Source organism: Genypterus blacodes, unplaced genomic scaffold, assembly GCF_046128005.1.
Source record: "Genypterus blacodes isolate CSIRO-AG114 ecotype Tasmania unplaced genomic scaffold, CSIRO-AGI_Gbla_v1 ptg000064l_1, whole genome shotgun sequence".
NCBI classification, from domain to species: Eukaryota; Metazoa; Chordata; class Actinopteri; order Ophidiiformes; family Ophidiidae; genus Genypterus; species Genypterus blacodes.
In genome coordinates, this window is record NW_027466876.1 from 3,486,296 (window position 1) to 3,512,303 (window position 26,008).

A 26,008-nucleotide genomic window follows, 5' to 3' on the forward strand; every position below is an offset into this window, starting at 1 on the left:
CCTCCCTCTCCTCCCTCTCTGTTTCTAACTACCATCTCTTCTCTAACCTCCATGGATTCCTTATCTGAGTTTGTGTGTGTGTGTCTGCGTGTGTGTCTGCGTTCGATTATAATCCAGGTCGTAGGTCGGTGCTCGTTTCCAAACTGCCTTGCTGTTGCGTTATTGGACACACACACACACACGCAGTAGGACAGTGTGCTGACACATTGTCTCTGGGTGTGACACATAAACATAATGGGTGACATATTGTTGTATCTAACAAGAGAGAAAGAATGTGAAAGTCATCAAGCGGAGGGTGTGGCAGTACCCGAAAAATGATTCCTCCCAAGAATTGTCATCATACTGGCTGGTCTGGAGTTCGCGTCATGTATTCGGCCCCCTCGCCTCTGGGTGAGCCACGTACTTGCAAATACCGGAACTAGTGTGTTTGAGTGTGCGTTTAGACGGAGTTGATTACAGGTTTAACACGCAATTTGACAGAAAACAAATCTTCACCTCCCGTGACCCAGTGTCCTCATAATGGACATTACATTTTTCCTTCCCTACACCTTATACATCATTATGCTTAACTTAAACCTGTTGTACTCATGTCTGGACATTTTTTCGCTGCCCCCTTGTGGTAAAAATTCCACTTCGGGTCGCTGGAAAACTGCAGACAAGAAGAAATGTGTTATACTGTATGTAGTGATATGTAGAACACGTATGATCACACGTTTCACTTCTTTTGTTTTGTATTTTTTAGGTCCCGTTATACCTAAATATCAAGGAGAAATTGAAAATTCATAAAAAACAAATCTCTGGGTCCTAGGACAGCGTTTGTGCGTCTGCGTGTGTGGGCAAACCAAAACAAAGGAGCTTTCACTTCTGCTGTGGAGCGCGATGATGGCAGTGACCTTCATTTGTTCTCTCTGCCTCTGGAGTCAGAGCTGTCATTTCTTCTCCGGCTTCGTAAAAAGTTTTCATGAGTTTGTTTTGACTGTAAAGCGGAGGGAATGCACCTTTATGTAGAGTAATTGTTTGTGTGTGTATGTGATTCTGGCTTGCCTCGGAGTAGTGGGAGGCAACAAGCTCCCCCAAAATCCTAGCTGGAAATTTGGGAATGGAAGCAGTGGCCAAAATATCTCCCCTGGGTGCGGTTGACTGTGGGACTCGGCTCCTCTTTGGTCCTTGAGTGTATGTGTGTGTGTGTGTGTGACCCCACCCAGCTTGGATGACATTTAAACTTGCATAGAGAGGGCTGGAAAACTCCCATGGACGCTCACAAACTCTTTCCCTCCTCTTTTCCCGATTCCCCCTCTCCCAAACATCGCCCCTCCCTGGGTTTAAATCCTAGCCCCCTTTCCTCCCTTTGCTCATTAGCCGCCCCTGCACAGCTATGTTGCCCAATCTACCTTCTGACCCCCGCACATGACAGGATTTACTAAAACAAAAAACAGGCCACGGCTCAGAGGGAGTGCAGATTAACCCTTTAAATCTACAGCGGAATTCCTTTCCTGCAAAGACTCACTTGGAATTTTTCCGCACTTTGGTCCTCGTCGCTGTTATTGTTTTGTTTTTTTACCAGCTCTTATATTTGAGTGTTTAATACTTGCATGTAACCTTTCAGAGGCTGTTTTGTATACAAGCTTGATGCCCAAAAATCCATACTGTGCAGTTTTTCCGGTATCAAACGTGACCTGGAAGGAATGTCGAATCCAGTTATGCACGAACAAAACATTGGTAGAGGTGAACAGGACAGACAAGGAGGCAGAGAGAGAGACACAGAGAGGGAGTGGAAGGAAGGGATTGGAGCAAAGAACGCTGTGGCTGTGCGGTATGCACCTTGACTGAGAGATTTTGCAGGATTTGGAGATGGAAACATGGTCGACTCATCCCCCAAGCATGGGCGGAGGTTTTGTGGTGGTGTCGGGGAGAATTCCATTTCCTCGTCTCTCCCTCTTGGATGCAGGCTGCACCACTGACTCATTTGTACTGAGTGTGTGTGTGTGTGTGAGAAGCGAGGATTGCCCTTTTCAGCTTTTTAAAGACATCTAAAACTAGAATCCACCCCTGAAGCATTACTGAAATCAACACACTCTTCCTTTCTGCATTCTTCCGATAAGTAGGCATTGATGTTCCTTTTCATCGCATTACGTAATCCTACAAAGAAAAACCAAGAGATGCCGATTTCCCCTCTTGACGGTAGCCGAAAAAGCCCCATAATGCGCCGTAGCCACAAAACATGTTGTTTTGATTAAAGGGTGGGATTCTCATGACTGAATAAACTCTGCTGCTGCTCTCATGACATCGCCGATGCTAACGCCACTCGTTAGTCACTCCTACACACAGTTAATTACAGTATTTCATGAAAAAAGCAGCACATGGAGCCTCACAGATTGACAATAATGTGGCGTTTCTCTCTTGGGGAAGCTGAGTTTGTCTTAGTGATAGTCTTAGTGATTACTTCCAAAATACCATAAATCAATACATTTTAATAGGCAATCATAAGCAATCTTCCATTGTTGCAAATTAAACGACGCACCTGGACCTTTTGTCTTTAGAAATTTCCCCCTCATGCTTCATTCCATTCAAAAACAATAAAGCTCCACCATTTCTCAAATTGCAGGAGCGCCGAGCCAAAATCTGCACGCGTCACAAATCCATCCAGTCTAGATCATTTGGACAATTAATAGAGACAGACCGACAGATGTGTGTGTGTGCTTGTCCGCCTGATGGATGATGGATGAGCTCTGGCCAACGGGCACGTCCATCCGTCTGTCTGTCTGTCTGTCTGTCTGTCTGTCTGTCTGTCTCTGTCTTTTTAGGACCGATGCAGCAAATGTGGAAAGTCCCTTTATTTAGGTCTTCTGATTCCTTCAGTCGCTGCCAAACTCCTGCCAGCCTCGCCCTTCATCACACGCTGGGCTGCGATCCAGGCCAGCCGGTGTGAGCCTCCGTGGAAGGAAGCGGCCGTATTTCACTCCGACTGTGGAAGTTGGTCACGGGCTGAGCGGGACGCTAGTCCCCCCCCCCCCCCCCCACACACACACACACTTCCAATTTCCTACGAGTGAAAACAAATGACGGGAAAAGCAACTTTCTCTCTCTCTCCCGCACACTCTCTCTCTCTCTCTCTCTGTGGGAAAAGAGCTGTTTGTTCAGTTGCTCCTTGTCAGCTCATACATCAACAAGCAACTGGACTCGGGCCTTTGCTCCCTGTTTCATTCAAGTCACACACCCGCACACACACACCATGGCACATTTTGGACCACACGATGAGTTCTTCATCTTCTTATTCTGCGAGTTGCACATTTTGATGGTACGATGTTGTCTCATTCCAGAGTCTTGTCAGTGTTTTAGGGCTTAGGTCACCTGAGGTCACGTTTGTCCGCTGTCACTTTCTGCAGTGTGGCAGACTGAGACCTATTCTCCGTGCACACATACACACACAAACACACACACACACACGCACACACGCAGGCGGAGGGGAATCAGCTGTTGGTTGAGAAATTCGTTAACCCTTGTCACCTGTCGCTTACTGTTTTTAATGGACAAGCCGAACTGTTTGTCACGCGCTTTTCTCAGCCTCCTGTTGAGTGTGTGTGTGTTTGTGATGTCACAGCAGACATCCCAGCCCAAGTAAACAAACCCAGCACACATGATAAATGCTGTCACACCTCCACTTCCTCTCTCTCGCTCTCGCTCTCTCTTTCTCTTTCTTTCTGTCACTGAAGACCCGCCGCCTTCTCTTCCTCTTCCGGTTATTGTTTTTGATTTCCTTCTCCCTCTCGCTCCGTCTCTCTCTCTCTCTCTCTGTTTATGTCTGTCTCTCTCTCTCTCTTCTCCTCGTCTTTTCTGTCATGAGTTTTACCAAGTGGCTGCCGTGGCGCCAGCGCAACGTTTTCAGGAGGAAAAGGAAGCGAGAAAGCGATTCTGTTCTCGGTGAGTAGAAGAGTAACATCTGCAGGAAGGTGAGGAGGTTGAAGGCGACATCTCAAAATGTCTCCACTTAACCTCCAGGCCTGATCCGCCACCAATCGGCTTTAACAGCATTTAAAGGGCTTTTCTACCCTCACACATGTCTGCTAAGAATCAAAATTCTATTGTCGATACTTAGGACTAAACACAAAATTATGTATGAAACTATTTAGCAAACTATCGTCTTTTTAGTTTCAGCTATGATTCATCTATTCCTTTGAAAAAACAATCGGTAAACATTAAGTGTGTGTGTGTGTGTGTGTGTGTGTGTGTGTGTGTGTGTGTGTGTGTGTGTGTGTGTGTGTGTGTGTGTGTGTGTGTGTGTGTGTGTGTGTGTGTGTGTGTGTGTGTGTGTGTGTGTGTGTGTGTGTGTGTGTGTGTGTGTGTGTGTGTGTGATTGGATGGACCCTCTGGCAACATCTCTGGATTCGCCGCTCCCGTCTTCCGTCGCCGTCTTCCTCTGTTGTGTCTACACACTCACGTTGCGCGAGAGATTCCGTCCCCGATGCCGTCTCGCCCCTTTCACTTGTTTTGCGTACGGTCCCGTTGCATGCTGGGATGGTCCCAAACAGAGACTGTTGTGTGTGTGTGTTTCTCCGTCGCTTTAATCCCCTATCGCACGATGCATTATGTCTCCGCACACTTGACTTGCCTTGTCCTGTTCTGCTCTGCCCCCAATCTGTTCTCTCCTCTTTCACTGGCAGTGTCCCTCTGCGCCTCCCCTCTCCTCCCCTCTCCTCCCTCCCTCCCTCCCTCCCCTCCGCTGCATTCTTCTCATCTTTTACTCCCTCTCCGGTCAAGGAGCCACGGAGTCAGAGGAGAGGTGGAGAGGGAGGCAGGAATGTCAGAGTCTGTTCTGCGCTAGTACTCTCTGTCTGTCTCTTTCCCGTCTATCCGGCGCTTTTGGTTGTGTTTCTCGGGGGCCCGGCGTCTTCGGTCCGGCGGTGCGGCAGCGAAAGATGGCAGAACGCGGCCTCAAACTCAGAGGTAGGGTAACAACGCGAGCGGGTACGTGACAAACAGCTGGGTGTTAGGCGTGTCACAGGTGGGGTGACATGGATGCAGCGCTGCAATGCATTCTGGTCTTGGTATCGATCAGTGTATCTAGAAGCTGTTTCAATAGAGTTTCAACTGTGGAGGCTTGTTGTTGTAGATGAAGGGTTTGCTTTGCGGAGTGACCTGACCTGCGGCCTAGAATTCCAACCTCCTGGCTCCGAGTGGAACCAAATGGCACGGCCGCTCACCTTTCCCATCCCAATTTCCTAATCAGGCTAATGCTCCTACCTGCCCGCTTTGTCCAGGTTTTAATTTTTTCCTTTCACGAGCCGCTAAGTGGGGATGTGGGTTAATCTTCCCTGGATGCACAAAGTGTTTTCCTCGTAAACTCCCAGATCTTGGCGAGGGGAGAGTGTAAACAAGGCTGCGCCGGCTGGGACAAGCTTAGACAAGTGACCGATGCAGGGATGGGGGAGGAATGCATGTGAAATTATAGGAATTCTGTGCATTCCTCCCAACCTACAGAGTCAAGAAGAATGGAATAAATCACTGCCATGGAAGTGTGAATAGGGCTGAGCTGAACGTGTACTTAAATTTGTATTTAGTGGAGTTAAAGTTTGAGGGCAGACAAGTGGAATGATGGATGGGTGATGGTTGACTTGAAGGCTTCAACAGTGGAAGTGTGTGTGTGTGTGTGTGTGTGTGTGTGTGTGTGTGTGTGTGTGTGTGTGTGTGTGTGTGTGTGTGTGTGTGTGTGTGTGTGTGTGTGTGTGTGTGTGTGTGTGTGTGTGTGTGTGTGTGTGTGTGTGTGTGTGTGTGTGTGTGTGTGTGTGTGTGTGTGTGTGTGTGTGTGTGTGTGTGTCATTATGTTCCCATGCACACTCTGGTATGTTTAAGGTAAAATCAGAGTAAATCATCTACACGGACAAAATTCATTGTATTCTATAGTTTCCAGTGTTTACTTGGGGTTTCAAAATCAATTCATTGCCTTAATCGCTGTAGAATCAAGGTTTTGGCGTGTGTGAATGTTTACGTAATGACGTATATCTCTGCCTGTTTTCCCGGCTTTCCCATGGCGGTGAAGTTCATCCGAGGAAAGGTTTTACGAGCGCAGCCTCGGCTTTAAAGGCTTCATAGCAGAGACGTGAGCTTCACCGCCTCATCACCTATAAACCCACAGAAGTACGCACAAGGTCTCAGCCTCACAAAGAAGAAGTTGTATTGCTGGGTGCAGATACTTTGAACACACACACACACACATCTTTCAAACACACAAATAAAAATCCAAAATATATTATGACTATTTGAAATAGAGAATACAAAATGTGAAACTGTCTCTATCAATCTATTTTACAAAACACAAGAAAAAGGTTTAAAAAAACAGTTTCATTTTGGAATTTAGTAGTTGTTGGCGATTACATCACTTGTTTGTGATGTCAATCAAATTGAAAAGTCAAAGATCTCATTTATTTTTCATAAAAATCGCAATATGTTTGGCAAAATCATGCAGCCTCATTACCATATTATACTATACTGTACATTATAATACTACACTGTATGATAACATGCCACACTAAATGATCTACTGCTCTTTACTGTCCTCTATACTTTGGCCTCACTTAGTAACACACTTCAGGGCTAAATTGTCAACAAAAAGTCAAGATTCAGCTGCTAAGTGCAACTTATCAGAGAGGCGACTGCTACCAACCGCTGTGGTTCAACTTAGTAAACATCTCTGTTTGCTCAAGCTCCAGGCTCCTGTGTTTACATGTGCGACGCTGCCGTGGAAACGCTCACGGTTTGTTTGATTTTCACCTCAGCGCCCTCCCAGCGTGCCCCACACACACACACCGCCCTCCACCCTGCCCCTTCCCTCCCGCCTGTGTGGTCACGGCCTCCCTCCACCTGTTTGATGGGGGCGGGGGGAGGCGATGGAGCGGCGGGCCCGGCCGTAATGAGGCTATATATTTATACGAGTTGTCTGCGCCGCCACTCAGGACAGCTGCTGGAGGGGCTTTTCAGGAACGTGTGTGTGTTAACATGACTCTGGTGTGTTTGGGGGGTGTGTGTGTGTGTGTGTGTGAAGGCTCAGTCTGTGAGGGTTTCTAACATACAGTGAGTTTAAGAAATCAAAACAGCCTGGTAATGTCATCTGGTATTGAATTGTACATTTTTAGCTTTTTGCTGGTTGGAGTGTTTTCTCCTGGTTGTATTCTAGTTTATTAATCTCTTTTTGATCAGAGGCATGTGAGCTGAACAGAGAGCAGCATTATTAGCAGCTGGTGAACTGTCTTAGATCAGGCAACGTCTCTTTTCAGTCAAATGAAACGGAGACATTTAGGTTAGGACGGAAAGCTGGCATGTAAACTTGAAACATCACTTTGTCGTCTTCGCACTATGGTGTGCATGCATGTGTGACCGTACGGTATATTTATAAACTTGCGTGTGCGTTTGCTCAGTGAACTGTGAGAAGACACCAGTGGGATTACACTTCCTGATGTTATCTCTACTTCCTGCCTGGCTGTTGAGGAAGAAAAACTGTCATATTCACATAGTAGCAGATAACCTGTTTGAATATAAATGACTTCTTATAAGAGGGTGTTCACACAACTCTTTGCTCTGTTGTGATCAGTTTAATCTCCCCTTATGAGGCACACATACATTTATTACACCTCACACCTGTGTTCTTGATTCTGAGCGAGAAAGTGACATCTATGTAAACATTGAATGATAGCCATGCTCAATGACGGATGCCACAATTTTGTAAAAGCTTCTCAGGCTGGCAAGTAAATTAAGAAAATGGCAGCAATCTCTTGAAAAGTCCAATTTGATCTGACTCCCAGGTGATCGGGCCAGAGCTCCGTGTGCTGTTCCCTTCCCTGCGACTTTCCAAAACAAAAACATATCCTCTTGGAGGCAAACTGTTGGTGCGGCTGTCATATCTCAAACAAAGCCACCCTTGTAAATCAATCTTATACTGGATGCCCTCTGGGATCTGAAGCCTCTCACGTCTCAGTGTGCGTGTGTGTGTTACTGCTCCGCTCAAAATACTTCCATACTACATTCCAACCTCGTCAAATTTATTCCCACATTTTGATTGGCAGTTGGCGCCTGATAGAGTCGGTTTGTACGTCCCACTCAGCTTTTTATTCCTCCGTCTCTTTGATCGGACACGTCCCTCCTTTCCACCCCTGTGCTCACCAGCCACAACACTATCAAGACAAACTGCAGACTACGTAGCGTCAAACATCTGTAAAAGGATGGAATAATAACAGTAATCCCACAGCTGCCCCCGTGGGAACTGGAGAGGAAGTCGGTGGCTCCATAAGGCAGTTTAGTTTTTTGCCCGAGGAGAGCTTGTAGCTGTGTCGCCCTGGGATACGCCATGTTTACACAATGAAGATCAGCAGGGCCGCTACCGAACTACGGAGTCGCCTAGAGAGCGCGAGAGATGGCTGTTGTAAGCTGTTTAATTTCAATTACATAGTGTAGATGCGTGTAAATAGTCTTAAGCTACATAACAAGAGGACATACACACACACACATACATGCACACACACTCGCTCCTGCCACTGCTTTGATCAGTGCAGACATTCCTGTGCTGTGCTGGGCTCAGGAAGGAGAAGACGCGCTGACAGGGAGCTGTGTGTGTGTGTGTGTGTATGAATTGGGTGTATTGTCCTGCAGAGGTGACAGGGAGGGAGGAGGACCCAGGAGACCTGAGCCCACAGGGGACCCCCCCTTCTCACTCTCCACAGGGGCCTGGACAGGGTGCCCATAAGGCCGTAAGGGCAGGAGGCCAGGAAAATTCATATTGTGCACGTTCTTTTATTCTTTCCCTTCCCTGTGTCCCCATCATATCTATTTGTTGCCTTCCTGCCTGTGTGTTTGCCATCCGGCTGTGATTGATTGCCCTCAAATTTGGAGCTCCCCAGTTAAGCTCCCCGCCGGTCTCGACTGTCTCTCTGTCCACATCCCCTAAACTGCCCCTGGTTTTGTTGTTATTGTTGTTCCTTCGGTTTCTGGTGGAGAAAATAGGCCGCGTGTTTCCCCGGGGGGGCCGTTTACGGCGCCGATACAGTGGCACAAGAGAAATCATAACACAATTATATACTCTGGCACCGGCCTCTCCCTTCTTCTTCTTTTATTCCTTCATTGTTTTTTGTCTCCGCCACAAAATCCCTGCCCGCCCAGTAGTTGTTTCGTTCCCACATTCTTCCTCTATGTCCTCAATCATCTCCTTGGGGACGTTTCCGTGCACACACACACACACACACACACAAAACATAGTTGCGCTTCAACGTCTGCGTCATATTTGTGCAGTGATGAATATTTACTCCCACTCGGAAGCATTTAAAATGGATTGACACCATTTTAATATCCCGTTATTAAAAGGCACATCTGGAATTCCGAGACAAAGCTGTAAAAGTTTGGCTTTCCTGCTTCCTCCACCTATTATCTCATCCTCTCCCCTCATCCCTCTCTCCTCCCCGCTTCTGTCCTCCCCTTGGGCTACATTCTTGTTTTCATGCCCCTTCTTCACCCAGTCAGCGGCTACACACACACACACTATACACTCCGTACACCCCATACAAAGAAGCCGACGACCCTCTGGGCTCTAGTGGTCATAACCTCTGACCTTCCGTTCAGTTCATGTGGCTTTACATCACCGCTCTTTGAGTGACAGTGGCGGTTTAATGCACACACACGTACGCTTTCAACCCTCCTCAGCTGGCAGTTAACAGCCTTAAATCTCCGCCGGGGTTGCGTAGAAGCAGATGTGAAGGTTCTCTGACTGGTATCCTCAGGTGTGCAATAGTCATCCAGGCTGACAGCTTAGAAACTGGTTATTTAGGAGGTCAAAGGAAGCGCCCATGAGCAACGAAAACGGTTTGAACAAGCAGAACATGGGAGGCTCCTCTTCACTTTGATGATGCACCTCCACTATCAGATAAGGCCATTGTTCTTCTGTTGTTGTTGCTGTCACTGCAAGTTCATGCTGTTTGATTTGATTGGGTATGTCATCATTTGACTAATGCGACAATAACCTGATGGACTGGTGTGGAGAGAACCACCCGTGTGTTCGTAGACGTGTGTCTCTGTCTGTGTGTGTGTGTGTTTGAAATGGCTTTAAATTCTCATGTGCAAGATGGCTAGAAAAGTCCTGTCCAACTTTCACAAATAGAAAATGTAAAAAAAAAAAGTGAAATAACAATACATGGAATATATTCACTTCAAATTCACTTCAAATTTCTACTTGGTCCTTCTCTCTGTCTATCTCTAATGGCAAAATAGTCTTGTTTATTTAGAATCTTCACATTTGAAAAGCTTTGCCGGACAATCCTTCTGTCACGTAAATAAATAAATAACATAAATGAATTTGAACATTCTTCATTGACCATCATAATTATCATTCATTGATAGTCTAACAATGTAGTGAGCGCATAGAAACAAACTGATTTGAAACTTTTCTAACCACTTTTGGGCCTCGGTTGTAAACATTTGCAACCAAATCTCGACTAAATTCATGAATACATTTGGCACACACACAAGGCAACATTTCAAGATACAGATGTAACTGTAGCTTTCTTTCATATTATTCAAAGTTCCATAAACCAGAATCTAAAACAAATTGTTTCTTTTTATATATATATGTGCTGTAAAAGGATTTGTCAGGGCGACTTGGGTCTGTTACAGGAGTCAGCCATCAAACGGGCACATCAAAGCAGCTGACCCTCCGCCTGACACACAATGAGGCCTTATTACCGAGCCAACAGCCCAGAGAATAAAGGAGCATGGCGGAGGGAGTCGAGGGGGAAGAGAATGTGAAATATTTGTACATTTGGATTCCGCCGCTGAGGAACATTATGAATTGGCCCGGCGTTCGACTGTTTGACAGCGTGTTGGATTACCTTTACCTTTTTCTTGTGTTGTTTTTTAGTGTTAAGCGTTGGCCGCTCAAACCACTCTCCCACATTTCGTCTCTGTGTGAAGGCCATCTGTAACTCTCTGCTCTTCCACGTTCCATAATCCCACTTTTTCCAAACCTCACGCTTTCCTGCTAAAATGACCCAGGATGTGAGTGTTAGAGGTGGGAGGTGGACCCGGAATAGTTGCCATTTTTTTCTTTGGCGGCCCACTGATTTGCTTTTTCTGAAACCCCTGCTTCTCTCTCTGCTTCTCCCCTACAGATGAACACGATGCGGTACAGAAGAAAACCTTCACTAAATGGATCAATGCACAGTTCTCCAAGGTAACAGGAATGACTATGTACACCAAACTCATAATCGTGGATGTATATTGTGTGTGTGTGTGTGTGTGGTCCTGGTTCATCTGTCTTTCAGTGTTTCCACAAACCTGCTATTGTATAAATACATCCACCCCTCAACAGCGCGGCTTAATCTGTTACTGCAGCCGTTAAATGCTGCCATTGTTCCAATCGTGCTTTTCCACACATGCTTGCACGGTGGTGATGCAGGGAGGAGTCGTGGCACGCCACATTTTAGAGGAGAAAATGACTTTCGGGGAAATAACACCTGAGCCGCTGCAAAAGTGCTCCAGCTTGCAAACACGTCAGAGACTCAGGACAAATCATTCAACTTTTGGGGAATTGCTCTAAACTTCAATTTTCTCTGCTCCATCAGACGGGGAAGACGGCCATCAAAGATATGTTCACCGACCTGCAGGATGGCAAGAAGCTGCTGGAGCTGCTGGAGAGTCTGACCGGCTCTGTCCAGGTGAGTTTGAGAGGTTGTTGGATCTCCGTTTAGTACAAGTAACATATCATCATTCCAAATGCACTGATGGTCAGAGTGGATCGACCCCTGACCTTTGCGTGATTGGGGCGTTATCGGTGTCACCTCGCCGACAGCGGCAGCCGAAGTGTATCTGCTTTCTAACACCTGCAGCTTTACAGAGTGCCAGCTGTCTGAAAATACCTCTGTGCCATATGCATACACGCACACACTCACACAGACACACACACACTCCCCGTTACAGGATACTAATTCTATAATTGGGTGCTAATGAGTGGCAGAGTTATGCAAGGACTTTAAAAGGATTCTGGCAGTTGGCAGACGTTCATCCTGCCATTCTTTCCATAAGTCGGCCCGTGGAGAGCGCTGATAACATAATGGCCGTGATGAATGTATGGAGAGAAACGCCACGACGAGTGACAGCCGACTTTCTGCAGGTGTAGGAATGCCTTAAAACACTTTGACGCCCCGGGTGAATGTCTCCACTCTAGGTTTTCCATCCACTGTTGATTTCTGCGTTTTCGATTCCAGCTTTGTGATTAGTAAGCGAGCTCCAATCATCACGTCAGCTGACTTCTGTTGTGTTTCCTGTTCCTCAGACCAAAGAACGAGGCTCCAGCAGAGTGCACGCCCTGAACAACGTCAACAAAGTACTGCAAGTCCTGCATCAAAACAACGTGAGTACTGCACGCTGTTTTCAGCCGGACCGACTTGTCTTTTGTCCTGCATTGACCCGAAGAAAGAAAGTGTCCTACTCAAAGCCACATTGATCCACTTAAACTCTCCCTTACTGCAAGAATTGCTATGCACACTGAGTGAAAACAGGCTGAACAGCTAGCCGTGTGCTTTGTGAGTTCAGATCTGTTATATAATTAAGTCAGCAAACTGGGTGTGAATTTCATGTTTGGGAACTTTAATGATGTTGACTTCCAGATTACCGCAGCGGAAATGAGAGAAAAAGAACAATGGGCGTCATTTGTCCCCTTTTAAACCCCCCAAATCTGCCAAACAGGAATGATACACATGTACTGCAGTACCATTTACTTTCTCTACAGCCTAACAACAAAGGGCAGTGAGTGTGTGAGGGGCTGCTGGCCGTGTGCCAGTTAACTCTCGCTGGCTTCACCATTCAAAGCTTCCTCTGAAATGACGCACACATAATGTGTGTGTTCCCGTGCGTGTGAGGGTAAGAGGCAGAGACGGGAGGGAAAGTGCAAGATGTTGTGGCCGGATGGGACTAATTGGGACTAGACGTGGGTCAGAGGTCACGTTTCAGTTTAAGCAGGCTGGTGACCTCGTGTTCCTCTCTGTGCCTTGATCTTCGCCACAATATTTATACGTAATTACTCCATGCTTGGCTGCGTTTATCGAAAAAGCTCTTGACCCCACAGCCATATTTCCACACAGCCACACACACACACACACACACACACACACACACACACACACACACACACACACACACACACACACACACACACACACACACACACACACACACACACACGCAAGCCTGCAGACTGTACAGGAAATTCTGGAAGGATGTAATAACACTAGCTTATTCCTCTGTGTGTGTGTGTGTGTGTGTGTGGCTGTGTGGAAATATGGCTGTGGGGTGTGTGAGGTCCATTAAGCGAAACGTATTATTTGCGCAGCTGCTTAAGGAAAGGTGAATGTAGCATTGTGATCAGAGCTCTGTAATTACTGCAAACAGCACCAGACTAACGAGAGGATCAGAAGAACCTTATCTCACTTTTGATGCAACCGGACTGAAATCTAAGCCTGTGGTTCTGCTTTGTCTGTCATAAACAAATGTATTCATGTTATCATTTTACATAAACAAACTTTTGCTCTTCTTCTTCTTCTCTCGCAGGTCGACCTGGTAAACATAGGAGGGACCGATATCGTGGATGGGAACCACAAACTGACCCTGGGCCTCATCTGGAGTATTATTCTACACTGGCAGGTGAGCGCACACACACACACACACACACAGTACACGCACAGTACACACACAGTACACACACATACACTTCTAACGCTGATTTTAAATGCCTAAACTACCCAGTGTTCACCTAGCAGCTGCTTATGTTGCTTTCCCTTCTTTACACACACACACACACACACACACACACACACACACACACACACACACACACACACACACACACACACACACACACACACACACACACACACACACACACACACACTCATTCTGCTTTAGACTGTGGATGCTGCTCAGTGATGTCTTGCAGCTTTCAAAAAGTGTTGATTAAAAAGGCGTGAGAAACTTTGTGAGGTGTGGGTGTGTGTGTTTGTGTGTGCTACACGTGCTTATCACGCGCTGCTTTGTGTGAGTCTGAACTGCTGCAAATTGAGATGACCGTTTGAAGACGACACATAAACAAGTATATAACTCTGTCTGTTTGTGTGTGTGTGTGTTTGTAGGTGAAAGACATCATGAAGGACATCATGTCCAACCTGCAGCAGACCAACAGTGAGAAGATCTTGTTGAGTTGGGTGCGTCAGTGCACTCGCTCCTACCCTGAGGTCAATGTGCTGAATTTCACCACCAGCTGGGCCGACGGCCTCGCGCTCAACGCCATCCTGCACCACTTCAGGTCTGTGTGTGTGTGTGTGTGAGTGTGTGTGTGTGTGGAGAGGATACCCAAGCTGTTAGTGGGTAAAGGTCAGGTTGGCAGGTCGGCGCCTGCGGAGTGTGTGTACACTGCTTGACCCGCTCTGTTTACCTCTGCCAAGCCAGTGTTTGCACACGCTTTGTGTGTGTGTGTGTGTGTGTGTGTGTGTGTGTGTGTGTGTGTGTGTGTGTGTGTGTGTGTGTGTGTGTGTGTGTGTGTGTGTGTGTGTGTGTGTGTGTGTGTGTGTGTGTGTGTGTGTGTGTGTGTGTGTGTGTGTGTGTGTGTGTGTGTGTGTGAGAGAGACAGCAAGAGGTGAGTCGGGGTGTTGTGTTTCCCTCTTCCTATAATCTCTGGTGTTTAGTGAGTTGCACACACGCGCGCTGACCCACACACACACACACACACGCTGACACACACATACACAGGCCTGTGAACTGTGAGAGAGGCCAGTGTTGGTTTAGACCTGGGTAAGGGTTTTGGTGGATCAGTGAACACACACATTCCTCACACACTGGCCTCAGCAAAGACCCCATGGTCTGCTCAGGGAGAATATGTGTTGCTACATTAACTGATAATGTAATTCATGCTGCTGTTGTGTATATATATATTTATGTGTGTGTGTGTTTAGGCCAAATGCGTTCAGCTGGGATCAGGTGGTGCGACTGAGCCCTGTGGAGAGACTGGACCACGCCTTCACTGCAGCCAAACAGCAGCTGGCCATCGTGAGGCTGCTGGATGCTGAAGGTAACAACAACCTGTGTGTGTGTGTGTGTGTGTGTGTGTGTGTGTGTGTGTGTGTGTGTGTGTGTGTGTGTGTGTGTGTGTGTGTGTGTGTGTGTGTGTGTGTGTGTGTGTGTGTGTGTGTGTGTGTGTGTGTGTGTGTGTGTGTGTGTGTGTGTGTGTGTGTGTGTTTGTAGCGTAAGTCAGTCGGTCTCAACAAACCGCTCCAGTCTCTGTACTGGGCGGTTTACAGAGGTCTATTTTTTACGTTTTACTGTCCAGATTTCACTCATACCACAGAGCTTCTCTTCATGTTCTGCCAGCGCTTTGATTCGCTCACTTTATAGCAAACAGCTTGGTGTTTCCTTGGCTGCGGTGTATGTATGTGTGTGTGTGTGTGTGTGTGTGCTGCAGCTCTCCAGATTCAGACTGTTCTTGTTATGTCATAACTCAGCGGGCAGGCAGACCTGACCCGTGTCAGAGCCGAGTCGAATCAATACAACTCCCGTCAACCTGGCTCTCCCTCGCTCCCCCTTTCAAACCGTTTACCTCCTAATCGCCTCCCTGTCAGCCTTCACCCCTTTCTCCCTCCGTCTCCAGCGCTGCCGTCTTCACCTTTTGACACCGCTCTTCCTCCTGCTGCGCATTATTAATTGTTCTCTCTCTCTCTCTCTCTCTCTCTCTCTCTCTCTCTCTCTCTCAGATGTCGCCGTGCAGCTGCCAGACAAGAAGTCCATTATCATGTACGTCACGTCCCTGTTCGCCGTCTTGCCCAAAGACGTGACCATGGAAGCCATCAGAGAAGTGGAGACGTTGCCACGGCGATACAAAACGGAGGCCTCGGGCTCCAGCGCCGGTGCTCAGGTAACGTCGGCAATACGGCGACCACTTAATGATAGGAGAACGTACGAAATAAGATGGTGGAGCCAACTTGCAGACCGGGGCAGAGCGGTGATGTGGCGTTCACTTACCAGGTCTGCAGGCCTTTGAATGCACCTTTATGGAACCTATGTGCTATTACTCTAACAGGGAAAATATAGAGGTTATGACCGGCACAATAAAAGCTAAAGATATTGTGTGGATTCCCAAATAGAACACAAAAAGGAAGCAAAGTTCTATTAAATATGGAATGAGGGATAATGGATGCCAATTCCAGAGAATATTGGAGGTTTAAAAGTTGTTTAACAGGAAAGGTAGGTATATAAGACTCCAACTTACAGCCAAACAATGTGTGTGACCCAGTTTGCTCCTAAACGACCTGAAGATCGTTAAACGGCTCTCAGAAAGCAGCGAGGCGGACTGAATTTTCGGCCTCTCATCAGCGCAAACCTGAAAGTCACAGCAGTGGAGGCGGCAGAATGCAGCGGTAAATATAATAACAAAACAACCTCATCAAACCCCACGGGCCAATTATCGGAGCAGTGACGGAGCGCCTCAGACTGGGCAGACACAGTATGTGTCATCCTGGTGGGCCCCCCCCCCCCCTGTCTTGAAATCCTGTAAACAAGCCATTATCTCTGTTCAGCTGATTGCAGCCGAGCTTCCTGGAACAAACCCGGAGCCGAAATCTTACAAAAAGCTGGACTCGAAACAAACTCTGTGTAAACTTTTTTGCCGTGGCGATAACATGCAAGCTCCAAGGCCACGAGCGCTGAGGGGGAGGGGGGGGGGGGGGGGGTCGCTGCTGTAAAGTATCACGTCTTGTATGCGAGTGTGTGTGTGTGTTGCTAGACAGAATGAGTCACTCCCACTCTCTTTACTGAAAAGCACAGCAGGCGCAAGCAAATAAGGGGCGCAGGAGCCGTGACTCAACTGCTCCGATTTAAAGCCAAACACAGCGAGTTGCTGGAAAACGGCAATCGGGCGGGAATGGGAATAAATTTGTGTGAATGGGCTTGTGGAGAAGTTGTGGGCCAGAAGCGGCTGATTCAGCGTATATTGATGATGATTTATAATTATAATTTACGGCGACACACCGTCTCTGCTTTGTCTTATTTTTATTTTTGCTCCTTTCAGACAAATTTGAGATATGTTCCAGGTGGGAAGTCAGCATCCAGTATAACCTTAAACCACCTCCTTCAGCTTTTTATTACCAAGTGCCCACGGGCGCATTTACTTCACACACCCTGGAAAGAAAGCTGGAAAAGTCTTTTTAAAGGACTTTTCCTGGCACGCTTCCTCCCCCCATAGGAAGTGATGCGTAATGCTGCTGGACGCAAGGCAAGGGAGCGAACGGAGGGAAATAAAGAGCTTTCTTTGTTTTCTATGACTGCGTGTGTTTTCCCTTCATTGGCCATTTGAATATAGTTGTTTCCGAGTCATTAACATCAATCTAATATCTATAATATCTGAGAATTTCAGATCTTTTATTGCATTCGTGCCCTTTAAGTTTTTTGTTCCCTTTGTCGTTTTGAATATGGCCGATGAAGAGCTCTAGATTGGTTGAGCCGGCACTCCAGAAACACTACGGAGAGAGGGTGGTACATGCAGGAATGGAGCTGGGGCAACTCGGCTGCCGATAATAAAGCGTTCTATTGAGGCAGACCACAGCTATTTTACAGCCATTCAAGTCGATAAATAGAGCAAAACTCCAGTCCTCTCTCTCTCTCTCTCTCTCTCTCTCTGTCTCTATCTCTCTCTCTCTCTCACACTCTGGGGCCTGCTCTTGGCTAACATAGATGCCTTACAATATTACACCAAAAGAAGTCCCTCAAAATGTCATGGAATATTCCCAGCTGATGACCTTTTTTCCTGAGTTTGACATTAAGCAGCGTGTAATTCCGGGACCGGAGCACAAAAGCTCTGTTTGACCTGTTGCCAATCCCTGCAGCCATTAGCATTCCTGTCATCTCTGACTCGGTGTGGCTGCGGCCTTGATGAAGATTCTTATCTCCTATTGTTGTTTGACAGAATGGAGCAGGTTTTTGCTGCCATCCGTCTCTGCAGATGAGAATCACAGTGGAGGCCCTAATGTGTCTTGTGCTTAATGTTCCCCAGAGACTTTTACTCTTTGTTTTTGGGTTATTTTTACTTTTAAGGTAGCCACGGCAACATCATATATCAGGGAGGCGTTACACTAGTTTCATTTTCTGCTTTTCTTTCCAGCATTCAGACATGTTTATGACTCTATAGACAACTTTTTGCTGCAGATGAATGTTTAGCCACAGCTGCAACTTGGCTGCAAAAATGGAGCAAAGGGTCTCGTTCCTCCAGCTCGATTCCATTCTGATTGCTTCCTGGTCACACACTTCCAACGCCCCCTTACATATCTCATAACTTTGACCCGCCCTCTGTGTTTCTTTCTCAGAGCATGCAGGTGGAGGAAGCCGGCAGCTGCAGCAGCCCCCCGCCCGAGACCCCCGGCACCCTGACGGAGACGGAGGGAGACATGGAAGGCAGCGTGCTGGAGGTGGACCTGGACAGCTATCAGACCACCCTGGAGGAGGTGCTGACCTGGCTGCTGTCCGCAGAAGACGCCCTGCACGTGCAGGACGAAGTGTCCGAAGACGTGGAAGAGGTCAAGGAGCAGTTCCACACACACGAGGTAGGAGGAGACGTGCAGGTTGGCCCGTCGGTCAGAAGTCAACTAGTGTTAAGAGACAAAATGATGAAGTTGAATAGAATCGAAACAAATTGTAGAGCTGTTGATGAGTAGTTTTTGCCTGAGGTGTGTGTGTGCGTGTGTGTGTACATTTTCATTCTTCCGCTTTCATTTCTGTGAACTGTCTCTTCATTGTTGAGATACGGGCCTCCCACATCCAACAGTGCATGCTCCGTACATGTTGGGAATGCCAGGAATTTTTGCAGAGAACGGCGGCACACTGCTCCATGTCCTGGCCCGGAGAAGGTGTAGCTGCAGGCTGTGTGCGTGCGTGTGCGTGTGTGTGCGCGTGCGTGCATGCAAAAGGGCTTTGGCTGGATTCCCTTGGCTGAAATGTGAATATTGTGAAGTGTAATGTCTGGAATCCAGGTCAAAGCAGAAAGCTTGGTAGTGTGAGCAACAAAACCCAAAGCCTCTTTAACCGCCGGGCTGCTCAGGAGGTACAGAAAGAGGAGAAAAAAAAAAAGGAATCCATCCAGTTTGTTTCATGCGACTTGTTCGCTCGACTTACCCCAACATCTCCACTAAAGCCTCATCAGAAACAATGTGCTCAGAGGTGCAGTGGAGGAAGCTTACTCACCCAGAGAGCTCGCACGGAAAACCCACAATAGCTCGATTCATTTGCCTTCACTTTCTCTCCCGCGTCGTTTTCTGCTCCTTGTTTTGCCTTTTGCAGTTCGCCTCGATTGGCCTCTTGACAGGAACATCTTCTCAGTTTGTCCCCGGGGGCCTTGTTTTGCCCATCGCTACGGTAACACTTAACAAGAATGAATTCAGGGGCGCAGGGCTGGAGCGATGGTGGGGAGATATTAAGTGTCGCGGTGAAGCGAAGTGAGAGGGCGAGGATGGAAACGTATCCAGATGTTGGTGTGGAGGTGCCAAGAGGCTCTGCCAGCATGGAACCTCTGATTAGTGCAGTAACAATGTTAGGCCTCCATGTTTGTAAGCATGTTGCCCTAAACCAGGGGTGGGGAACCTCGAAATTCGCAGCGCAAATCTCGAAGCGTACTGCCCCCCCGTCAACAAAAGTTTTGTGTTCAATCGCAAATTTCGAAGGGCTAACGCGTCCTCACCTCTCCTATTTTTCCTTTCGGCTGTGTCCCAAGGCCTTCATGATGGAGCTGACGGCGCACCAGAGCAGCGTGGGTAATGTGCTGCAAGCAGGTAACCAGCTGATCGCCAAGGGCAACCTGACCGAGGAGGAGGAGGACGAAATCAGGGAGCAGATGAGCCTCCTCAACTCCCGCTGGGAGAGCCTCCGAGTGGCCAGCATGGACCGCCAGGCCAGGTAGTCGCACACACACACACACACACACGCGCGCACACGCACACACGCACACGCACACGCACACACACACACACACACACACACACACACACACACACACACACACACACACACACACAGTGTAAGGTATGACCATATAGGCCACGCCCATTTTCACACAACTACATTTTTCTGTCAATTTGAGTAGGGGGGGGATGAAGGTGACGCCTGATAAGCCGCTTAACAAGTCTGAAGCTCAATCTGCGTTATCAAGGTTTATGATGCTGTAGGCACACACACACACACACACACACACACACACACACACACTCAAAACCACACAGGCGCTCATGAATCTTCCACATGGTCTTTTCTGTAGTATTTGTTGACTTTGAGCGTGTGTGTGTGTTGCTGCAGGTCATGACTCATCGTGTTTGAAGTCTGTAAATTGCCTCGTCAGCACATTCCAGAGTTTTTGCCGCCGTAGGCCAATGAAATAACTCAATACTCATCCAGAACAGATAACTTGCAAATTACTTACTGGTATTATGTCACTTAACCTCTTCCTCCTTCCTTCCCTTTCTCCCTCCTCCTCCCTCTCCTCTTCCTCCTCCTGCCGCTCCAGACTCCACGAAGTCCTGATGGATCTCCAGCAGCAGCAGTTGCAGCAGCTCTCCGACTGGCTGACGCAGACGGAGGAGCGAATCAGACAGATCGAGACGGAGCCTGCGGCTGGAGACGTGGAGACGTACAAGGGACAGATCGAAGAGCACAAAGTACAGCCACAGCGCCCCCTGCAGTCTCATCGCAAACCTCTTCTGCAGCTTTTGTGTAACGTGAATTATGCGAAGGCGCTCAATGTGCTGCTGGTGTCTGTGTGCAGGAGCTTCAGAACGACCTGGAGGCGGAGCAGGTGAAGGTCAACTCCCTGACCCACATGGTCGTGGTGGTCGATGAGAACAGCGGCGAGAGCGCCACCGCTGCTCTTGAGGAGCAACTGCAAGTGAGTTGTCCGATCTGAACATTCATTGTATTGATACACAATATAACTTGTGTTTTCATCATTGCTGAATATATTATTATAAATGTAAGCAGCCAGTCCATCTGCTAACGTGTCCAACTGTGTCTCCAGTCTCTGGGCGAGCGCTGGGCCGCTGTGTGCCGCTGGACGGAAGAGAGGTGGCACAAGCTGCAGGAGATCTTTCTGGTGTGGCAGCAGCTTCAGGCCGACCAGGTAGACTTCTCTCTCTCTCTCTCTTTTCTCTCTACTCTCTCTACTTTAATGACCATCCGGAATGGGACCACTTGCACCGCAGCGTTCACAGCATTGTTCAAATCTTCATTACTGCTCCACGTTTTGGCACAGTAAGGGGCTCCACGTGTGGTGAAGGACAGAACGTTTTGTCCGACCCCTGCACAGTTTCTATAAACAATCTTTTCTCTGCAAAATCAATGTTGTCTTTCTAGAACTTCTTGGTTAAACTGAATGTTTCAAATGGAAAAAGTCCAAATGTAATCACACACACACTTTGCTGATTTGACATCAGAATGAATTTATCTTCAGAATCCAGGTCATTCTGTGTGTGTCTGCACTCCGTGACGCTCTCTCTTCTTCTCTTCAGAGTTTGTTCAGCGCCTGGCTGGCAGAGAAAGAGGAGATCTTGAATGAAGTGCAGACCAGCAACTTTAAGGACCCCAGTGAAGTGAATGCTAATGTGCGGCAATTGGCAGTAAGTAGACTTCCCGTTGTAGGTAGCTGTTAATATTGCCTAATATAGAAAGGTAAGCCATCTTCTTTTCTTTTTGTCTTTCTGCTCCGTAGACAATAAAGGAAGACATGGAGAAGAAGAGGAGGACGCTGGACCAGCTGTCTGACGCGGGGCGGGACGTGACCGCGCTGCTGCGGAGCGCCGAGGCCGGGGCCAAGATCGAGGGCGACACGGATGAACTGGCACAGAGATGGGACAACCTGGTGCAGAGGCTGGAGGACTGCTCCTTCCAGGTGTGTGTGTGTGTGTGTGTGTTGACGCTTATACACATTCTTTGTGCGAACGAGAATGTGTTTCATCTTCCCGCAAAAACCAAATCCAGCAGGTGTTACTGCTCAGGCTGGAATTGTGTGTGTGTGTGTGTGTGTGTGTGTGTGTGTGTGTGTGTGTGTGTGTGTGCGCGTGTGCGCGTGAATTGAAGTTCTCAACTCTAACACTCTGAATTAAAGTATGTACATCGATTTGCATAACCGTGCGCCGACGCATAATGATTACGTAAGATGGCCGCGTCAGGTGAAAGCAACCAAACAAGCAGCGACGAAATCCCACGGTTTCAAGTGAAAGCGTCGTTAAGCGCATTGTCAACTTTGTGTCCCCGCCAACCGAGCGTGAGACGCTAGGGCAGGGGTGGCGAACACGCGGCTCTTTGCCGGCTGACATGGGCTCGAGAGCCGCAAACGGGTCTCCGCCGGCTGACATGCGGAAGCGCAAACTGACCTGTGTCTCGCGAGCCGCAAGCGAATCTTTGCCCCCCCACCCCCCGATCAGACCGACTGGTCGCGGAGCGAACGGACCTGCGTCTCATATATTTTTGTTGTTGAACGCAGATTGCGCTCGATCACTTTGACTTGAATTGAATAAACCATATGTTGGATTGAAAAACGGAGATTATCAATCAAAAGGTGGCTAGTTGTGGAATAATGCACTGCAAGTCTTTGTTACTTTTGTTTGTTTTCAAGTGGAGTAATTTAGGAAAGTATTGAAATATTAATGAGTTAAGTTTGATATTTATTTTGGGCGCAATGTTTTTCATATTGCGTTATAAATATAATCGTTAGATTAATCGAAAAAATAATTTGTAGATTAATCGTTAAAAAAATGATCGTTAGGTGCAGCCCTAGAATACATATGATTCGGTATCCATGATCCATTTGATCTGTCCAGGTAATGGAGGCTGTGACAGAAGCTGGGATGTCTCCGGTAGAAGAGAATGTCGTTGTGGATACTGTTGCTGTGACCGCGGCGTCTTCAATCGTGGACCAGGACCTGGCCCCACCTGCTCCTCCTAAGAGACGACTGATAGAGACAGACGTAGAAGTCAGACGGGTGTAAGAGTCTGACGCACACACACACACACACACACACACACACACCTTTGTGCACACACACCTGACAGAAAAATGTACGACACACACACACACCAACACACTCTCTTTGCCTTGCAGGTTTGAAAGTAACCTATCTGAGCTTCTGCGCTGGATTTCAACATGGAAGAGTTCTGCTCAGGCTCTGGCCTCCACACACCCTGACACCACACCGGACACACCCGACCTGCTGGACAAACTGAAGGTGAGTCAACATCTCACAACACAGCAGGACATGTGCAGCCATGAAAAGAAGACATTGTAATTGATCCGTCCATTGACCTGATCACTTTAGGCTTTGGAGGCCGAACTCGCAGCGAAGGAAACCACGATCGGTCAAGCGATCCAGGATGGACGAGCCCTGATGACCCAGCTTGACAGAGGTATGAGGCTCCAAATGAGCTGAAATGAGTAAAGACTGAAAGACCTCACCCTTCTGTCACGATCGTTAACGCTAATCTGGAGTAGTCCCAAAAATTGCGCCATCTGTTGGATCCTTAAGCCGCGATAAGTCACCGGCTCACAGAAATCTGACGTTTCTGCGTTGTTTTACCTCTTTCCCACAGCTGCTTGGTATTTCCTGAGTATTTACAAGCTTAACTGTAATTGTTATTTGGCTGTCGATGCCAGTAATCAGAACCAGTGATTGTGTATGTGTGTGTGTTTGTGGTCAGTAGTAAAAATCAGCCTGCAGGGTTGGCGAGTTCATAGAAGTGCTCATTGAAACGAAGGACGGCTTTGAATTGAATGTGTTTACACAATTCTGGAGGAGGTCGGACAGTTGGAGTGGACTTGTTAAACTCCAGACGTCCTGCTGGTCTTCAATTGTCTCTTATCTGCTTTTCTGTCATCTGTGTTGTTAGGAATTCCATCTTTCCAGCCTCACTAGCCTCTACAAACTCTCCCTCAATTCTCCACAATCATTTAAATCCGAATATAAAAGCGTAACCTGTCCGTGTCTCTGCAGAGGGAGCGTCTGTGGACTCTTTGAGGGACGACACGGACCTGATCCAGACCGAGTGGGACGCGTGTGCGCGGGAGCTGCAGGCGGCCCAGGAGCGGGTTCACACCCAGAGCCGGGTCGGAGCAGTTTCCTTCCAGCTGGGGGAGCTGGATCGGGCCTTGGGGGAGCAGGACTGCTGGCTGGAGTCGAGCGCGGCTGCGACGCAGACGTGCGACGAGGACACGCTGAGGAGTCTGAGCGGAGAGTGTCGGGTAAGAGACTCAGGTGTCTGTCTCTGTTGCCTCACTTTGTCCCAGCTCTGTCCCAATTTAACCTGGTTTTCCTCTCTTGTCTTGTCTCAGTCCCGATTGGACAGAGTTTCCGCCCTGACTCTGGGACTGGATCAGCTGAACTCGGAGGTGGGCTCGCTGGGGGTCATGCCCTCGCTGAGAGACAACATGGTGGTGGTGTCCTCCCACCACACCTGCACGCTGCAGCGCCTACGGAGCAGAGAGCAGGAGATGGAAGAAGGTACTGCAACGCTGTCAATCCGTATCAAAGCACAACGTCAAGGCAGAGGAAACCATACTCGACTAGTCTGTGTGGGGGTTTGTTATTACAGAAACGCAGGACGCTAAATTCAAACTGGTGTTCAGGTTCATAAGGTGACTGGAAGACGGATGAGTCAGATCTTCAGAGTTCAGCCCCTCTGGAGTTGTGTAAATTTGGCCTCAGCTTTATTAGAAGCCTCGGCCAGGCACAAGTAATGGAAGATGCCCTTAAATAGCTGCGAAAGCTCACTGATGTGTGTGTGTGTGTGAGATCATAACTTTGCTCCTGCTCCATTGTTACCTGAGGAGCTGTCCTGTACTTGAGCAGTCCGGAATATCTCTCCCCCCGTTTTAACCACAGGGACTTTATTACAAACTGCTCCCGGCCCCAAAGCGAGTGTGTAAAAGGTGACAGGAGAGAGAACCCTGCCTCTGACCCTACATGTGTGTTTGCGTGTTTGCCTCTCTGGCTTTTGCAGCGGTGGAGGATTTGGATGAGAGCCAAAGAAAACCATTTTGTTTCTGCTTGAGAGGAGTTTGTGTCTCTCCAGGGCCTCGCTTTATCTCTCCCCCCCCTCTCTGCTGTGCTCCATCTCTATTCTCCTCTGTGTATATAAACACGCCGATTATGTAACAATTCAATCACCTGATAATTAAAACACAGACGGAGGCAGAGTGAGAGAGAGAAAGACGAGGACTAAAGAAACTTCAATTATTCAACAGAATAGGCTTGTGTGTGTTATTTATTTCATCCAGCTGGTCAGGTTGGCATATTTACATCTGAAGCACCGGCTGTCAAACATCTGGGATCTTCCTATGGAATTGAAAACACACACACACACACACACACACACACACACACACACACACACACACACACACACACACACACACACACACACACACACACACACACACACACACACACACACACTCTCGCACACATGCACAGGGGGGATCCCAAGTCAACACACTGCCCCCTTGTGGTAGCAATGATTAAGACTTGCCAGGGGGCCCAGATGAAAGCAGTTTTGTGATTCTTTGATTCCTTAATCGCAAATTTGATCTCTTATCTCTCCACCACCACCCCACACCATCCTCTCCCTCCTCCTCCCCTTCCCCCTCCTCCTCTTCATCACACTGCAGCTTTGGCCCATCTCCGAGCGACGGAGGCGACCGCCGGCCAAGTGGAGGGTCTGGAGGCCAGGCTGGCCACGCTGAGGGACGGAGTAGTGGACATCCCGACCAGCGAGCGCGCCGTGGAGCGAGCGCAGGTGAGCCTAAATCCAAACCTGAGTCCCAGTATTTTACCCATCATGCTCTGCGGTTGATGATGTCCCCTCTGTGTTCTTTAATTCTTCTCCTGCTTTTTCCCCCCTCTTTCTCCTGTTGTCAGCCTGTGTGAGTGAAACCTGTAGCTTTGTGTCGGCTGATGTTTACCCA

General features: G+C 48.0%; 1 protein-coding gene across 3 annotated transcripts in view; it reads left to right on the top strand.

Annotated features, from left to right (window-relative positions):
* Positions 1–26,008, top strand: part of LOC143004088 (utrophin-like) — a 46,242-nt gene that overhangs the window by 4,833 nt on the left and 15,401 nt on the right. The window contains exons 1-21 of one of the 3 annotated variants that reach the window (XM_076154942.1): positions 3,737–3,921; positions 11,145–11,206; positions 11,598–11,690; positions 12,308–12,385; positions 13,582–13,674; positions 14,160–14,332; positions 14,979–15,094; positions 15,774–15,934; positions 18,378–18,614; positions 19,778–19,959; positions 20,564–20,714; positions 20,822–20,941; positions 21,071–21,172; positions 21,561–21,668; positions 21,761–21,940; positions 22,872–23,035; positions 23,153–23,276; positions 23,367–23,454; positions 24,039–24,286; positions 24,377–24,545; positions 25,712–25,839. In XM_076154942.1, coding sequence (XP_076011057.1) covers positions 3,840–3,921; positions 11,145–11,206; positions 11,598–11,690; positions 12,308–12,385; positions 13,582–13,674; positions 14,160–14,332; positions 14,979–15,094; positions 15,774–15,934; positions 18,378–18,614; positions 19,778–19,959; positions 20,564–20,714; positions 20,822–20,941; positions 21,071–21,172; positions 21,561–21,668; positions 21,761–21,940; positions 22,872–23,035; positions 23,153–23,276; positions 23,367–23,454; positions 24,039–24,286; positions 24,377–24,545; positions 25,712–25,839 — 2,859 coding nt within the window. In that variant the 5' untranslated portion in view covers positions 3,737–3,839. Of the gene's footprint in view, positions 1–3,736; positions 3,922–4,729; positions 4,945–11,144; positions 11,207–11,597; positions 11,691–12,307; positions 12,386–13,581; positions 13,675–14,159; positions 14,333–14,978; positions 15,095–15,773; positions 15,935–18,377; positions 18,615–19,777; positions 19,960–20,563; positions 20,715–20,821; positions 20,942–21,070; positions 21,173–21,560; positions 21,669–21,760; positions 21,941–22,871; positions 23,036–23,152; positions 23,277–23,366; positions 23,455–24,038; positions 24,287–24,376; positions 24,546–25,711; positions 25,840–26,008 lie in introns of those variants that run through there. The other 2 variants (XM_076154944.1, XM_076154943.1) reach the window with 2 other exon arrangements.